At 45.9% G+C, this 12,889-nt stretch overlaps 1 protein-coding gene across 3 annotated transcripts in view; it reads left to right on the forward strand.

Moving 5' to 3' along the window:
* Positions 1–1,852: 1,852 nt before the first annotated feature.
* TMEM255A (transmembrane protein 255A) overlaps positions 1,853–12,889 on the forward strand; it is a 53,026-nt gene continuing 41,989 nt past the window's right edge. For all 3 annotated transcript variants that reach the window (XM_011958000.1, XM_011958001.1, XM_011958002.1), the window contains exons 1-2: positions 1,853–2,157; positions 8,869–9,011. In XM_011958000.1, the coding sequence (XP_011813390.1) occupies positions 2,100–2,157; positions 8,869–9,011 (201 nt within the window). In that variant the 5' untranslated portion in view covers positions 1,853–2,099. The remainder of the gene's footprint in view (positions 2,158–8,868; positions 9,012–12,889) is intronic.

Genomic DNA, 12,889 nt, shown 5'->3' on the forward strand with positions numbered 1-12,889 from the left:
AAGTAAACAGAACTCAAAGACAATCATTGCAGAAGTACAAATACAGGATTTCTCTCTGCCTTTGTGGAGCTTATGGAGAGCCTGACACAAGGTAAGCAGGCTTAAGACACACACATCTACAATAGTAGGCATCTTGTCTCTATCTAGGACATATATCACAGATTTCTAAACCACATCTATAGTGTAGGGCTGCTAATAATACCTGACACAGCATTCATCGTGGCCCCTGGGATGCCCAAGTTCTTACAAAGGGCTTCCTTTTTAACCTTCAAGAAACATATTTTCTTCCTTCAGAAGATGGGAAAGGGCAAGGGCCTTCAGTCCCATTTCCTGGATAAGAAAAACAAAGCTTTACAGTAGATTAGCAAGGCAGATCTGGAAAGGGCCAAGTACTCTTCTTCATCCCATTGACTCTTAGAATAGTTTTACACTTGATTTAATTTGGGTTTTTACGGGGGACATGGAGAGAGGATTGCAGCAACCATCAGGAGGAGATGGTTGGAAGGAGACCTGGCAAGCAGAGCCTGGGAGCTCCTCAGTGGGACAGAATGGGCACCTCCAAACAGGTATATTCCCTTAGCTATGTTAGGCTTCCAGGGCTGTTTCCAGAGGGAGGTGGAGCCCACTGTTACCCATTTGTTCACTCTCCACCTCCCCTGGCCACCAGACAAATGTCTTGGGGGCACTCCAAGGAGGCCTCATTCTGTCCTGCAGTTGTTTTGAGAACATTCGAACCACCTTCTGGTCCAACCACAAGGTGCTTCAAGCCCAATATCCTAATGGGGTCCAAAAGGATAAGTTCAAGAAGGACTTGGCTGTCTTCCAAGATCAGTGACTTTCCCACCTCATCCCCAGTTTCCCTTAGTAATCCACAGTGGATCCGTCAGCCATGACTTTACTTTCACTCTTTCCAAAGCTACTTGCATTTTCATCTTGTTGCATCTTTTGGAGCTAATGAATTCCTTAGGTTTTCCATTTGCTATAGAGAATAATAGTTCTTTTCAGCCACCATAGCAAGAACACTGACCTTTGAGTCCAACAGATCTAGGTTCTAGCTCTCACTTCTGCCACTTACTAGCTGAGTAGGCACAGGACATTTTCTTCCCTTCTCTGAGATTCAGTTTCCTTCTCTGCATAATGGGGTTATTGATAACTCCTCTTCCTCCCTTGCATGACTGTTATGATGAGAAAATAAGATCCTTGATATAAAAGCACTTGAACAGTACAAGCTGGGGTTCTGGTGCAGAGTCATACTTTAGCTGAATTTTCTAGCTAAAGATTGGGGGCCGTTGGTTCTAGACTTCTCAGATCTGGTGAATAAGGCTGTGCTCCCTCTCTCCGTCTCTGCATAATTTTATACACTCTGGTCACATCCCTTCCCAGCCTTCATCGTTCTAGACTAAAGAGTCTGCATTTGTTTAATCTATCTTCATATGTCAGCCCCTCCCCCCCACACACACACATACACACACACACACACACACACACACACACACCATCCCTTTGATTATAGAGTGGCCCTTCTCTGGATCATCTCCAGCTCCATTATGTCATTCTGGAAGCACTAAGACCAGACCTGCTCAAGTGTGTGTGTGTGTGTGTGTGTTCCTCAGCTCTGAACCTCTGACTCTGACCCCCTCCCCAGTTATAAATCCTAGAACAGGATAATTACCCAAGACCTTGTCCAACTACAGAGAAGGTTGGTTGGCTTCAGACTGAAGCTTCCCCCTCTTTCTCTGCGCAGCCCTGGCCCCAAGGGGCTAAAACTGCTCCCTGTCTGGCTTGGGAAGCTGGGAGGTGGATAACTAGGATGGGGAGACTGAGGGGGAGGGGGGGGGTCTTGCGCAAGCGCACGCGGCTGCACCGACCGCCAATGCTGCTGCCTCCCGTAGCAGAGGGAGGCAGAAGAGGAGGGAGGGAGAAGAGGGGAAGGGAGGGGGAGGCGGCACTTGGGCTGCAGCTCGCAACCAGAGGCAGTCTCTCTCAGCTCTCGGAGGGACCGAGAGAGGCAACCGCGGAGTAGGATGCTCTGCGGGGCGCCCAGAGCCGGGGGCGCTTGAAGCAGCTTCGGGGACTGGGGCAACCGGGCAGTTTTCACCATGCATCAGTCCCTGACTCAGCAGCGGTCCAGCGACATGTCCCTGCCCGATTCCATGGGTAAGTCTAGCGGCCTTTCCTTCGGGCGGCGGCAGCAGGGGGTGAGTGCGCTGGCCTCTGGACTGTGAACGCCCCGGCTGCCCCAAAAGCCGGAGAGCGGGAAACGGGGCATGAGTGGGGTGGTCTTCGCGCCCCAGCGTCTGGGTGATGGACCAGAGTCCCAGGGGAGCGGCCTGGCTGCAGCGGGAGCGACGTGCGGAGATCGGAGCGCCAAGCTTGCGTCGGAGTATCTCTGCCCCGGAGTGCGGGTGTGTGCCTGTTTGTGTGCGTGTGTCTACAGACTTGCAGTCGGGTAGTAAATCCCAGCAATCTGAGGATCAAAACACTTCCCTGCAACCTGCGCCTTAGCTTTCCATTCGACACTCCCTCTTTGCAAAGTCCTGGTCACTTCTAAGAGCTCACAACTAACGACAATTAGAAGAAGCAGGGTCTTCGCCCCCTCCCAACTCTCTTGAAGCTGCCCTGAAATTTAGAGATGCAGTTGGGAGGGGGCCTGATTTGCACCTCGCTGATGCGGGGGGCGGGTGGGTTGCGCAACTCTGGGGGATGGGCGGAGGGGTGAGAAAAAAGCGGGGATAAGGGGAGGGGAATGCCTGAGGACTCACTCAAGACAGCCCAGCCCTGCCCTCTGCAGCGGCAGGATCAACATTCTTTGAATTTGATTGTTATTCTGCTCCAAATGCACGGAATGTGCATAAGTGTGAAAAGGGAGTAAGGTACAGGAGTGAGAGCGCGAGAAACATCCAGCACGAGCCCGCGCATCTTCTGAAGTAGCGCTTTTCCTCTCAGGGCGGAATGGAGGGGGAGGGGCATCCTTCGACTCCTTCCCTTACAGAAACTGGGGGACAGCTACCTTCGGCACCAACTTGGCTGCCGCTTGAAGCTGCTTTTTGGTAGTTACAAACAAAAAACAAATCCAGTCCCCCTCATCTGTTAGGCATCTTCCCAAGCCCTATGATTTTACTGGGCGGAGAAATTAATTTGGAGCCCTGGAGAGCGGGAGGGGATTGTAAAATCATGATCCCACCTAATCTTTTAAAATTCGCCTCGGGTACACTTCAATCAAATCGAATTCTCTCTTTCCAACATACTTTACATTCTGCAAAATCCCTTTGTCCCGCAGTTCCTGCCACCAGTCTGCTCAGGTTTTCTCCGATGAATTTGCGGGAACATCTCGAGTGGAGGGGGCAGGGAGAAGATCGAACCCCCTATACAATCTCCCTACTGCCCGCAGAAGACTCGGTGTCAACAAAACTCGTTCACCGGAGGGGCCCCATAAAGTGTTATCTCCTGGATGGTAGAAAGATCCGTATCCTCAGTGATTTTGCATATTCAGTATAAGAATTTACTTTTTCATTTTTAAGGGCGTAGTTACTTACAACGGTGTACAAATAAGGCCAAGGACTTGGTCTGAATCCAGAGCACAGCAGTACCAGACTCCCCCTTACTCCCAGCTCGCGCGCGCGCGCTCTCTTTCTCCAACACACACACCACACACACATACACAGAAGGAGAGGGAGAGAGAGAGAGAGAAAGAGCGAGCGAGCGAGAGAGAGCGCGCGCGCAAGAGAGAGACAGAGAAACAGAGACAGGTGGGAATGCACTCCTTACCTTGGCCAGCTGCGGCGCCAACAACGCAATCCTGGCTCCCCGACGCCAAGCTGTTGCGCTTCGCGAGGGAGGGCTGAATGGAAGACCGCTAGGGTTCCGCAGCGTCCATTCCCGCTGCGGACGACAATCACCTAGCCACCTGCAAATCAAGCCACAACGCCCCGAGCCCGTCTGCCTTCGGGGAGTGGGCTGGTTGGTGGTCCAGGGCTTAAAGAGTTGCTACTTGGCGCACTGCTCTGTGGGTTGGGGAACAAGATGAAATGAAGAGCTTTCTTTCTTGGACTCCCAGGGGCCCTCAGAGATCTTGTGTTTCTCGAAAGGTCTGCGCAACAAACAGCTGAGTGGGCTTCGCCCAGCCTAGTCTCCACACTGCCGGAAAGGAATCATAAATCCCAGACAGAAGCGGAGCCGGCGCCACGCATTCCACTTTTTAAAGTCCGCAGACCGACGGCACTAGCAAATTCCTGAGTCGAGTGGTAACGCTGGGTTTCCACAGTTTGGACAGGGGAGTCTCCCCGGAGTTCCCTGGCTCTGGTCCAGCACAACCCGGGCCTGAATCAGCGTCTAGGCTACTCAGGAGCTACTCCCACTTAGCGTCTGGCAACACCACCTTCCCTTGCGTGGGGGGAAGAGGACAATGGGTAGGTGGGTTTCGGCCTCCAAGGGCAGCATTTCTGAGGGGATTCCTTTATTGTCAAGACACAACCGCAACCAAAACAATAAAATTTAAAACACAGACACACTGCACCAAGCCTGCACTCTACGCTTGCTGGCTGCCTGGGAATAGAGCAGTTCGTCCAAGGCTCAGAGTGGAGCAGGCACTTGGCAATTAAGAAGATGGTAATTTGACTCCGGCGTCCCCCCATCTCCTCCCAGCAACCCCCTTCTCCCTTTTGGCAACACCGCCCCCAGGCGCAAAGGCACCTCTACTACAATAGGGCATTCCTTCCTCCCAAATAACACATTTGTAATTCGCCGGCGGCCTTGGATGTTCTCCATTCAGAGAACTGTCTAAAGTGGGGAGAGATGGATTTCAGCGCCTTTAAGGAAATGTTCGGGAGGTTGGCAGGGTCTTGAGGCCCTTGTGTGGGCAGCCACCTGTTTCTAGGGATACTCAAGGCGGGGATATCCGGGGACCCACCCTGTGTGGCAAAGCTGACTCAGGTAAGCAAATCCTAATCGGTTCAAAAGATCAACCCAGAGAACTAGCCAGGCATCAACAACACCGTGTACAGGACTGGATACTGGATTCCCAACTTTACTGCGCCCAATAAAGATTATACACCTTATCTATTCTCTTGAGAGAGGATAATCAAGAAACGTGTGCAAGGTAAAACAAAGTAACAGATACAGCATCCTACCTTCTAGCAACCCACGTCTCGGTTCCCTCAGATACATAATCCTGGGACTGGCAGACATCATATGGGTTGTGGACCAGACCCACGGTTACAACTATAATGGTACCAGTTACAATTAATATACTTATTGAGTAAGGTACCTGGGAATTTAGGGACATGAATAAGTGATTAATTTTGATCAAGAACAACTTCTTAGAGGAGGGGAATTTTGAGCATGTTTCTAAGGGAGGCACCCAGATTCAAAGACCGCAATGCAGATGGGGGCTCTGATGGGGGGAAAACTCGGATGAGAGAAAAGCTGATTGTTTTTGGAAGGGTGGAGACAGCAAACAATTGGGTGCTTCTAGAGCTAAGTGTCCTGGTCATCAGGAATCTGGGATGGAGGTGGGGCACTGCAGAGAGGGAGGGCTGCAGTAGTTCTGCAGGGAGTCTGCTGAGGGGAGGCAAGCAAGGCCAATGACAAGATTTCAGACTCTCTCACTGCTGTTGGTTGCAGAGGTGGTTGTTGTTTAAGCAGAAATATACTGGGTGCCAAGGGTAGTGAGAGATATTGTAGTTTTCACACTAGTTAGCCAGAAAGTTTTTAATTTGAAGGAACCCTCAGGTGTACTCTACGTTAAAAAATCAATTCTATGAGAACAGCCCATATTTATTCACACAATTCCTCCCACATCCTTCTTGATTACAAGGGAAACAATTCTGAGATGTTGCCTCTTGTTTATTCAACAAGTACGGACTGTTTATTCGGTATCAAACACTAGGTATAAATCGTAATAGGCATGATTTTCATATACCTGCTGCTTTATTTAAGTACCTCATGGTGCCTGAGTTTTTTTATGTGTCACTTTACTGAACAAAATCAGAATAAGATGGTCCTGTGTTTACAGAAACATCTAAGGCAAGCCCCAAATTGTACCCAAACAAGAACAGGGCTGTACTTCTAAAATAAAACAACCACCAGGAAAATGTCCTAAGCAGACACAATAAACTGCCTTTTAGAAGCCTGGGCCACACCTTCAGAAAATGGGTATGTCTTGCTCTAAGTAGATGTGAATTTTATTGAGTCAAATTGACACTAAAGATAAATTGAGGGGTGATTCTTCATTTTCAAAACGAGTCATCCTGGGAGGGAGTTCCTTAAAACAGTCAATTTCCCAAGTGCAACTAGAAATAATTTCATGTTACACAATTATAGTCCTTATAATATAAAATAAGTGGTGACAGGGAAGGATGCTCGTGAGGGGACAGAGATTAGATATTTGACCTGGTGATGGGAAGAGTTTTCTTAGGAATTTTACCCAAAGCAAATCCTATCTGGAGGCAAGGCCCCTGTGGGGCTGTGGGATCTTTGCCTGGGTTGCTCAAGTGACTGAATTTTCAATTCAGTTTCTAAAGCAGGAAAAAAGATTTTCAAATGACACTATGTGGTTTGCTGAGTCACTTTTCTGACCTGGCCCTTCCTGCGCTTTTAAAAGTTAGAGTGATTATTTGCAAAGAAGACCCAAGAGCTGTGAATAAGATTAAAGGCCAGCTTGTGGGGAAGGAGCAGGCAAATGAAACAAACAAACAAACAAAAATTAAAAAGACCATGCATGCACACACACTTCTCCAATTTAGTCTCTAAGGTTACATGTTTTCTGGGTAAGGTGTTGAGACACTTCCGTGTCACAAAGATATCCGTGGTGTATCCAAATGTTCCCTCACTCTCTTTTGCCAGTCTGGGGCAGGGGAAGAATAGAGATTGTGTGAGTGACAAAAGCGAAGGGAAGATGTAAGAATGGGAGGTCCTGTTGGTAAGTTTATGTTAGAGCCCCTCTGTAGAACCAACTCACAGATTCACTGAGAAGTATCTACCATCAAATAAACTTAGGCACTCTGGTTTAGAGACTCATTTAGGGTCCCTCAACATCAAAAGGAAGGATAACTACACTTCAGGTAAACAGAAGAAATAACTCCTGGCCTTCCCCAACCCCTCTACTCTTCCTTTCCCGGTACCATGCAGTCCAGAGCTCCCAGCTTTGCTCATGTGTTTACCATTAGTCAGCTCCCATTTGCATCCCTAATAGCTCTGTCATGAAAGGGCCCTGATGTTACAGGTGTCTCTAGTGGGCCTTTATGTTTTTGTCCCTTGGAGGCTGGACTCAGGTCTCTTTAAAGAGGAGTCTCATTTGCCAACTCTTCTTACCTCTTCCCCAGGGTGAGACATGGTGCTTTAGCATTGTAGATACCTACAAACGTTCAAACCACTTCTACATTTCAATGAAAAATAGTCTTAGAATAGTCCCATATTAGAAATGACCCTGATGAGTCACATCCCTCATTTTCGAGGCTGACGTCAGGGGAGACCGCCAGCCCCTCCCACCTCCCTTGGAGACTTCAGCAGGGACTGTACTGGGGAAGACAAGATGGATAGTGGGGTTAAGCCTGGGTGATACTCCCAATGCTTTTCTTCTATACAGGAGGGGATATCTGCAGGGGGCTGCAAGGCCAGCCACAGCCCCTCTGTCTCACCACCACCTTGCCTCCTGGGTCTCGCTTGGTTTCCTTGACCTCCTCCCCCTTCCTCCATCCCCTCTCCTCCACTTCCCTGTGGAACAGTCTGCATGGCTTCTCTCAACAACTGCTTCCTGAGGCTGCAGTGAGGTGTCCCAGAATGGCAGGGTCTTCGTGGACAGACTCAAGTGATCTCTTTAGGGCCATAAATGACAGTCAAGCCACGTGAGTGGGAGTGGGCGACTCCATCAGGGCTCTTCACTGCTTCATACTCCTCATGCTCCACACCTCCACTAGGGAGCTAGACTCTTCTCATTTGCTTTTTTTTTTTTTTAGAACTCCTAGGTGGTAACTCTCCCCTGGTATGTCCTGTTGAAGGCCCTCTCCCTATGCCTGAGAAATCCCTGCAGAGTGTGGGACAGTGCTCGTGCTCGGTTCCTTTAAAAAAAATTAAATTAAAAAGTGAGCTTAGATACCATTTTTCTATCTGACTTAATAATCCTGTTTTCAAAAAAATATTGGTTTGCACTATCATGTCTGATAAGCCCTGAGCGGGAGAATGGCTTTCTCATCATTTATATTTATGTCACCCTCACATAAGCCTAAACGTGCATAAGTTATAATCCTTCCCACCTCCCTCCCCTGATACATATCTTTGTGGACTAATGGCCTCCAAACACTCACTTTATTACACACATTTGTTATGTGACAAATCTTGCCAATATACCATTTTAAAGTTTATACATGAGGTGGCAAATGTCAGAAATAAATGAAAAAAAAATCCCAGTAACTTGGCTTGGCTGTGATATTTACACTGAAAATGAAATTTCATATCTCTAGCTTATGAAAAAAATCTCTTTAGTTGGATATTGGCTTTAAAATGTTTTCATTTCATACCCCCCAACACACTTCCCATTTATCATATGCCTTCTAATTTGGTCTAAAAAACCACTCTACTAAGTAGTTATGACACATCTTTTATAGAGTGCCAGGAGCACTCACTGGTGAAATTTCTTCTGTTGTTTATTTTCAAACTGGAAATACATTTTTTTATTATAGAAGTGGCACCTGATGACTGCAAAAACTAATGCTCTATCCCTTCCCCACGACACTCCCCCACCATCACCACCAAAGATAACTTCAGTTACCAGTAGGAATAAGAAAGGAAAACCTTCTCAGTGTTTTTTTCTTTAAGTCAGTCCTTTCCCCAACTGAAATGAGCAATTTTAGTTTCTTTCTGTGCTTTCAGGAGCATTCAATCGGAGGAAACGAAACTCCATCTATGTCACCGTGACTTTGCTTATTGTGTCCGTGTTAATTCTCACAGTGGGCCTTGCTGCAACCACCAGGACCCAGAATGTGACTGTAGGAGGTTATTACCCAGGAGTAATTGTAAGTATAGAAGGCACAGGTAGGTCGCAGTAGCTTGCTGTCTACAGAAATTCTGGCTCTGCTCGGTGATAGTTTTCGATTCTGTTTGAGTGTCTAGTGTTTGCTCAGATTTCCTCCTTTATATCTCTCTATATTTATGTAGAGAGGCAACTCTGGGCCTGCTAAGAAGAGCACTGGACTGAAAATCAGAAGAATCCAGCACCATCCCTATCTAACAGTGTGATCCTGAGCAAGTCATCTCACTCCTTAAGACCCAGGTTTCTGGTTTAGGAGATGTTACTAACTAGCAGTGTTAACCTTAGGCTAAGGTCCTTTCTCTCCAGGCATCTGCATTCCCATATATAATAGAGGTCATCTGATCTTACCTGAAATCTGAGGATCCTGGCAGCTTGACACTCTGACCAACAGCACTGATCTCCAAAGTGATCCTGCACTCCTATCAGAAAAAGTTGTGGAAGATATATTCTTAAAATATATATATATTTATTCACTTATAAATTATATATATATACATGTTCATAAAACTTATATAAAAATGAACGTTCAAAAATTAGATGAAAATTAAGTATACAATAACTTTTAATATTTTCATGTGAACACAAACTAAAATGTCACCAGATAATATGCACTTAGCATGAAATTTGTCATTAAAGACAGTGGCTTTAAATCCTTATTTCAAATGGCCCAGTAGATAATTGTGAATATTTTTGGCTGCCTTCTTATCCCATATGATTAGATTGTCATTGGAGTCATATTTTTAAATGTCAGTCTCACAATTTGGCTGACAAAAAAGCTGGGAGTTAGAAGTATCAAACTCTGCCATTTTCTTGTTGCTTACGTTTGCTTACATTATTAGGGTCATCTTCAGCTTCTGGTGCCTCAAGAGGAATCTTTTCAAGCCTTTTATCCATTTTGTTGGGACTAGTTTCGTTAAAATTGGATAATACAATCCAGGCATACATAAAATGCCCCACCATCAACCCTTTGCTGCTTGGAACTTGCCCTCCTTCAGAAGGATAGCTCACCTGATCACCTGACATTCACACGGACAGAGGGTGCCAGTGACAGTCTGTTTATTAAATATTAGTAATGTTTGGTTTCTTTCTTATTATTTTAGATAAACAATAAATAGGAAATAGCCGTATTCCAGTGGATTGTTTTATCTACCCTAGGGTGCATGCAGTTCCCTTTGGAGACTGCTAAACTAGTTGCATTAGAAAAACCAAAACTTCATTTGAGTCTACGTACACTGCTGTTGAACCCAAAAACCTAACTCTAGAGGTGAGATCATATTTTAAATATCAATTAAATGGCTCCTCAACTGCTAGAGAGCAGAAGGAAGTTTAGGACAGTTCAGTTAATAAGTATTTTAGTACAGCAAAGAGGTCAGATGTATTTTTTGTTGTTGTTTTGTTTCATTTCTCTTTGAAATGAAATGAGAGAGGGGAGGGGGAGAGAGAGAGATGGGGATTGGAGAAAGAAGCAAAGCGAGAGGAAGAGATTAAAGATGATGTCTTGGACAAGCCAGAGCTATGAGTGCCCAAGCTTGGAGCCTGTTGCCTAGGTCACTGATTTCATTCCACAGTCAGCCTCCTCAATAGTTCTTGAAAAGCTGGGACCTAACGTGGGCTGTAGGCTATGCCTTCCTGGAGCTGAAGGCTGCTGGGGGAAGTGCCTCCACAGCTCTAGGGCAGGCAGGGCTCCTCCCAGCTGAGGGCAGGTGACCCACAGACACTGTTTGGTGCCCTCTGTTAAACATGTGATGTGAGAACTCACCCAGTCCACTTCCTGTCGTGGGGCAAGAAAACCAGTCGTCAGCAGAATTGGGTTTTATTTTTAAACACAAGTGAAGCCGGCGGGAGGCGGGGGGGTGTGCGGGGAGGAACAGAGTGGGTAAGATAGCATTTCGGTGGCTTGGAAAAGCAATTTATAGGGTCTGCGTGACTTTGTGTATTTCAGGTAGCTGCATTAGTAAAATATTTCTGACTGATGAGCAAATGCTGAAGCCAAGATTCAGTCTCTGTGGGTGAGGGGAAGGTATTTTCCATGTTATTTAAGAGTATAAACTCCTATTCATGAACAGTGGCTGTGAACCTTCTCTGTGGAATATCTTACCGTGGGCGGCTAGGTTGGAATATGTTAACAAAGGAAAGAGGGTGACTGATTGCTGTTATTCAAGTACCTGATGTTCAGTTAGCACTGGAAGTTGAAGCAGTGGGGGCGTGTGTTTGCATGTGAGTGGTTCACTAAGAGCTGATATGGAAGTGTTAATAGGAAAGCCATCCCTAACAGATACTGTGCCCCCATGATTTAACCTTTAAAAATGTGCTCTCATAGTTCCTGGAGATTGTTTCTTTAAAATGCATTTTAATTACATAGAATAAAGGGGAAAAGATAGCAGATTGAATAGCAGAAAAATCTATGAGTTTATAGGTCAGATCACGTAGTAACAAATACAATTACGACTCATACCTCAGAAACAGTAAACGCCTGAGAATCCAGATTTGTCTGGGAATGGGGTACTTTCACTAATTGAATAGCTTGGTTATTAGGGAGTTACTATAGAAACTCTAAACCGGTGGTTTCCCCACTCTGATGTGAATCAGAATGACCTGGTGAACCTGTGAAAAATGCAGATCTCTACTCCCTAGCCCAAGAGATTCTGATTCAGTTGGTCTGCATGGGCCCCAGCAATCTGAATTTTCTTTTCATGAACTAACCTTTGATTGAGAAAGTAATACATGTTGAATCCACCAGAGGGGAAAGAATCCCGGGGGGCAGGGGGGGAAGAGTCTAATTCAGGTGGGCTAGCAACCACCTGGAGAATTTACACACAGTAAAATATGCTTAGCAATAAAACCAGGATCATAATGTGTCATCTGGAGATTCTGCACTGTCAAATTGGTCACTTTAAATATAAATTACTAATGTATAGAACTGTGGAAAAGTTTCAGCTTATTCGGAACTCTGCTGTTTTAGACTTTGATTAAATGTGTTAACAATATATGAGAATTTAAATTTTCAAAACAGACAAATTAGGGAGAAGTTATTAGGTTAAAAGAAGACTTACCATGCAAATCATTTAAATATTGTGATCTCAGGTACTTAAAATATAACTCAGTTTGCGTAATTCTAAGTCATGCGAAGCTTTTCGGGAGCATATTTATTTTGCCAAATGAAATATCTTTGTATAGTGAGGTGCATTCTCATGGCATGTTAGCTATTCTACCTGAGCTAGAATGTGGTATCATCGTTCTAAGAGACATATGCACACATGCCTCTTTAAAGATGTGCTAGTCTGTACAGGCTGAACTGTGAAGTTTTAAAAAACTAAAAACAGGCTGGGCACGGTGGCACATGCTTGTAATCACAGCACTTAGGGAGGCTGAGGTGGGAGGATAGCTTGAGGCCAGGAGTTCAAGACCAGCCTGGGCAATATGGTGAGACACCATCTCTACAAAAAGTATATATATAAAATATTAGCCAAGTATGGTGGTGCACACCTCTGGTCCCAGCTACTGGAGAGGCTGAGGTGAGAGAATCTCTTGAGCCCAGGGGGTTAAGGCTGCAGTGAACCATGATCACCCACCCTACTGGGCTCCAGCCTGGGCAACAGAGCAAGACTCTGTCTCAAATAAATAAATAAATAAAATTTAAAAACTAAAAATGGCCAGGTGCGGTGGCTCACACCTGTAATCCCAGCATTTTGAGAGCCTGAAGCAGGCAGATCGCTTGGGTCCAGGAGTTTGAGACCAGCCTAGACAACATGGCAAAACTCCATCTCCCCAAAAAAAAAAAAAAAAATTAGCCTGGCCCTGTGGTGTAAGCCTATAGTCCCAGTTACGTGGGAGGCTAAGGTGGAAAGATCGCTTGAGCCT

Source organism: Colobus angolensis, unplaced genomic scaffold (genome assembly GCF_000951035.1).
Source record: "Colobus angolensis palliatus isolate OR3802 unplaced genomic scaffold, Cang.pa_1.0 Scaffold454, whole genome shotgun sequence".
NCBI lineage: Eukaryota > Metazoa > Chordata > Mammalia > Primates > Cercopithecidae > Colobus > Colobus angolensis.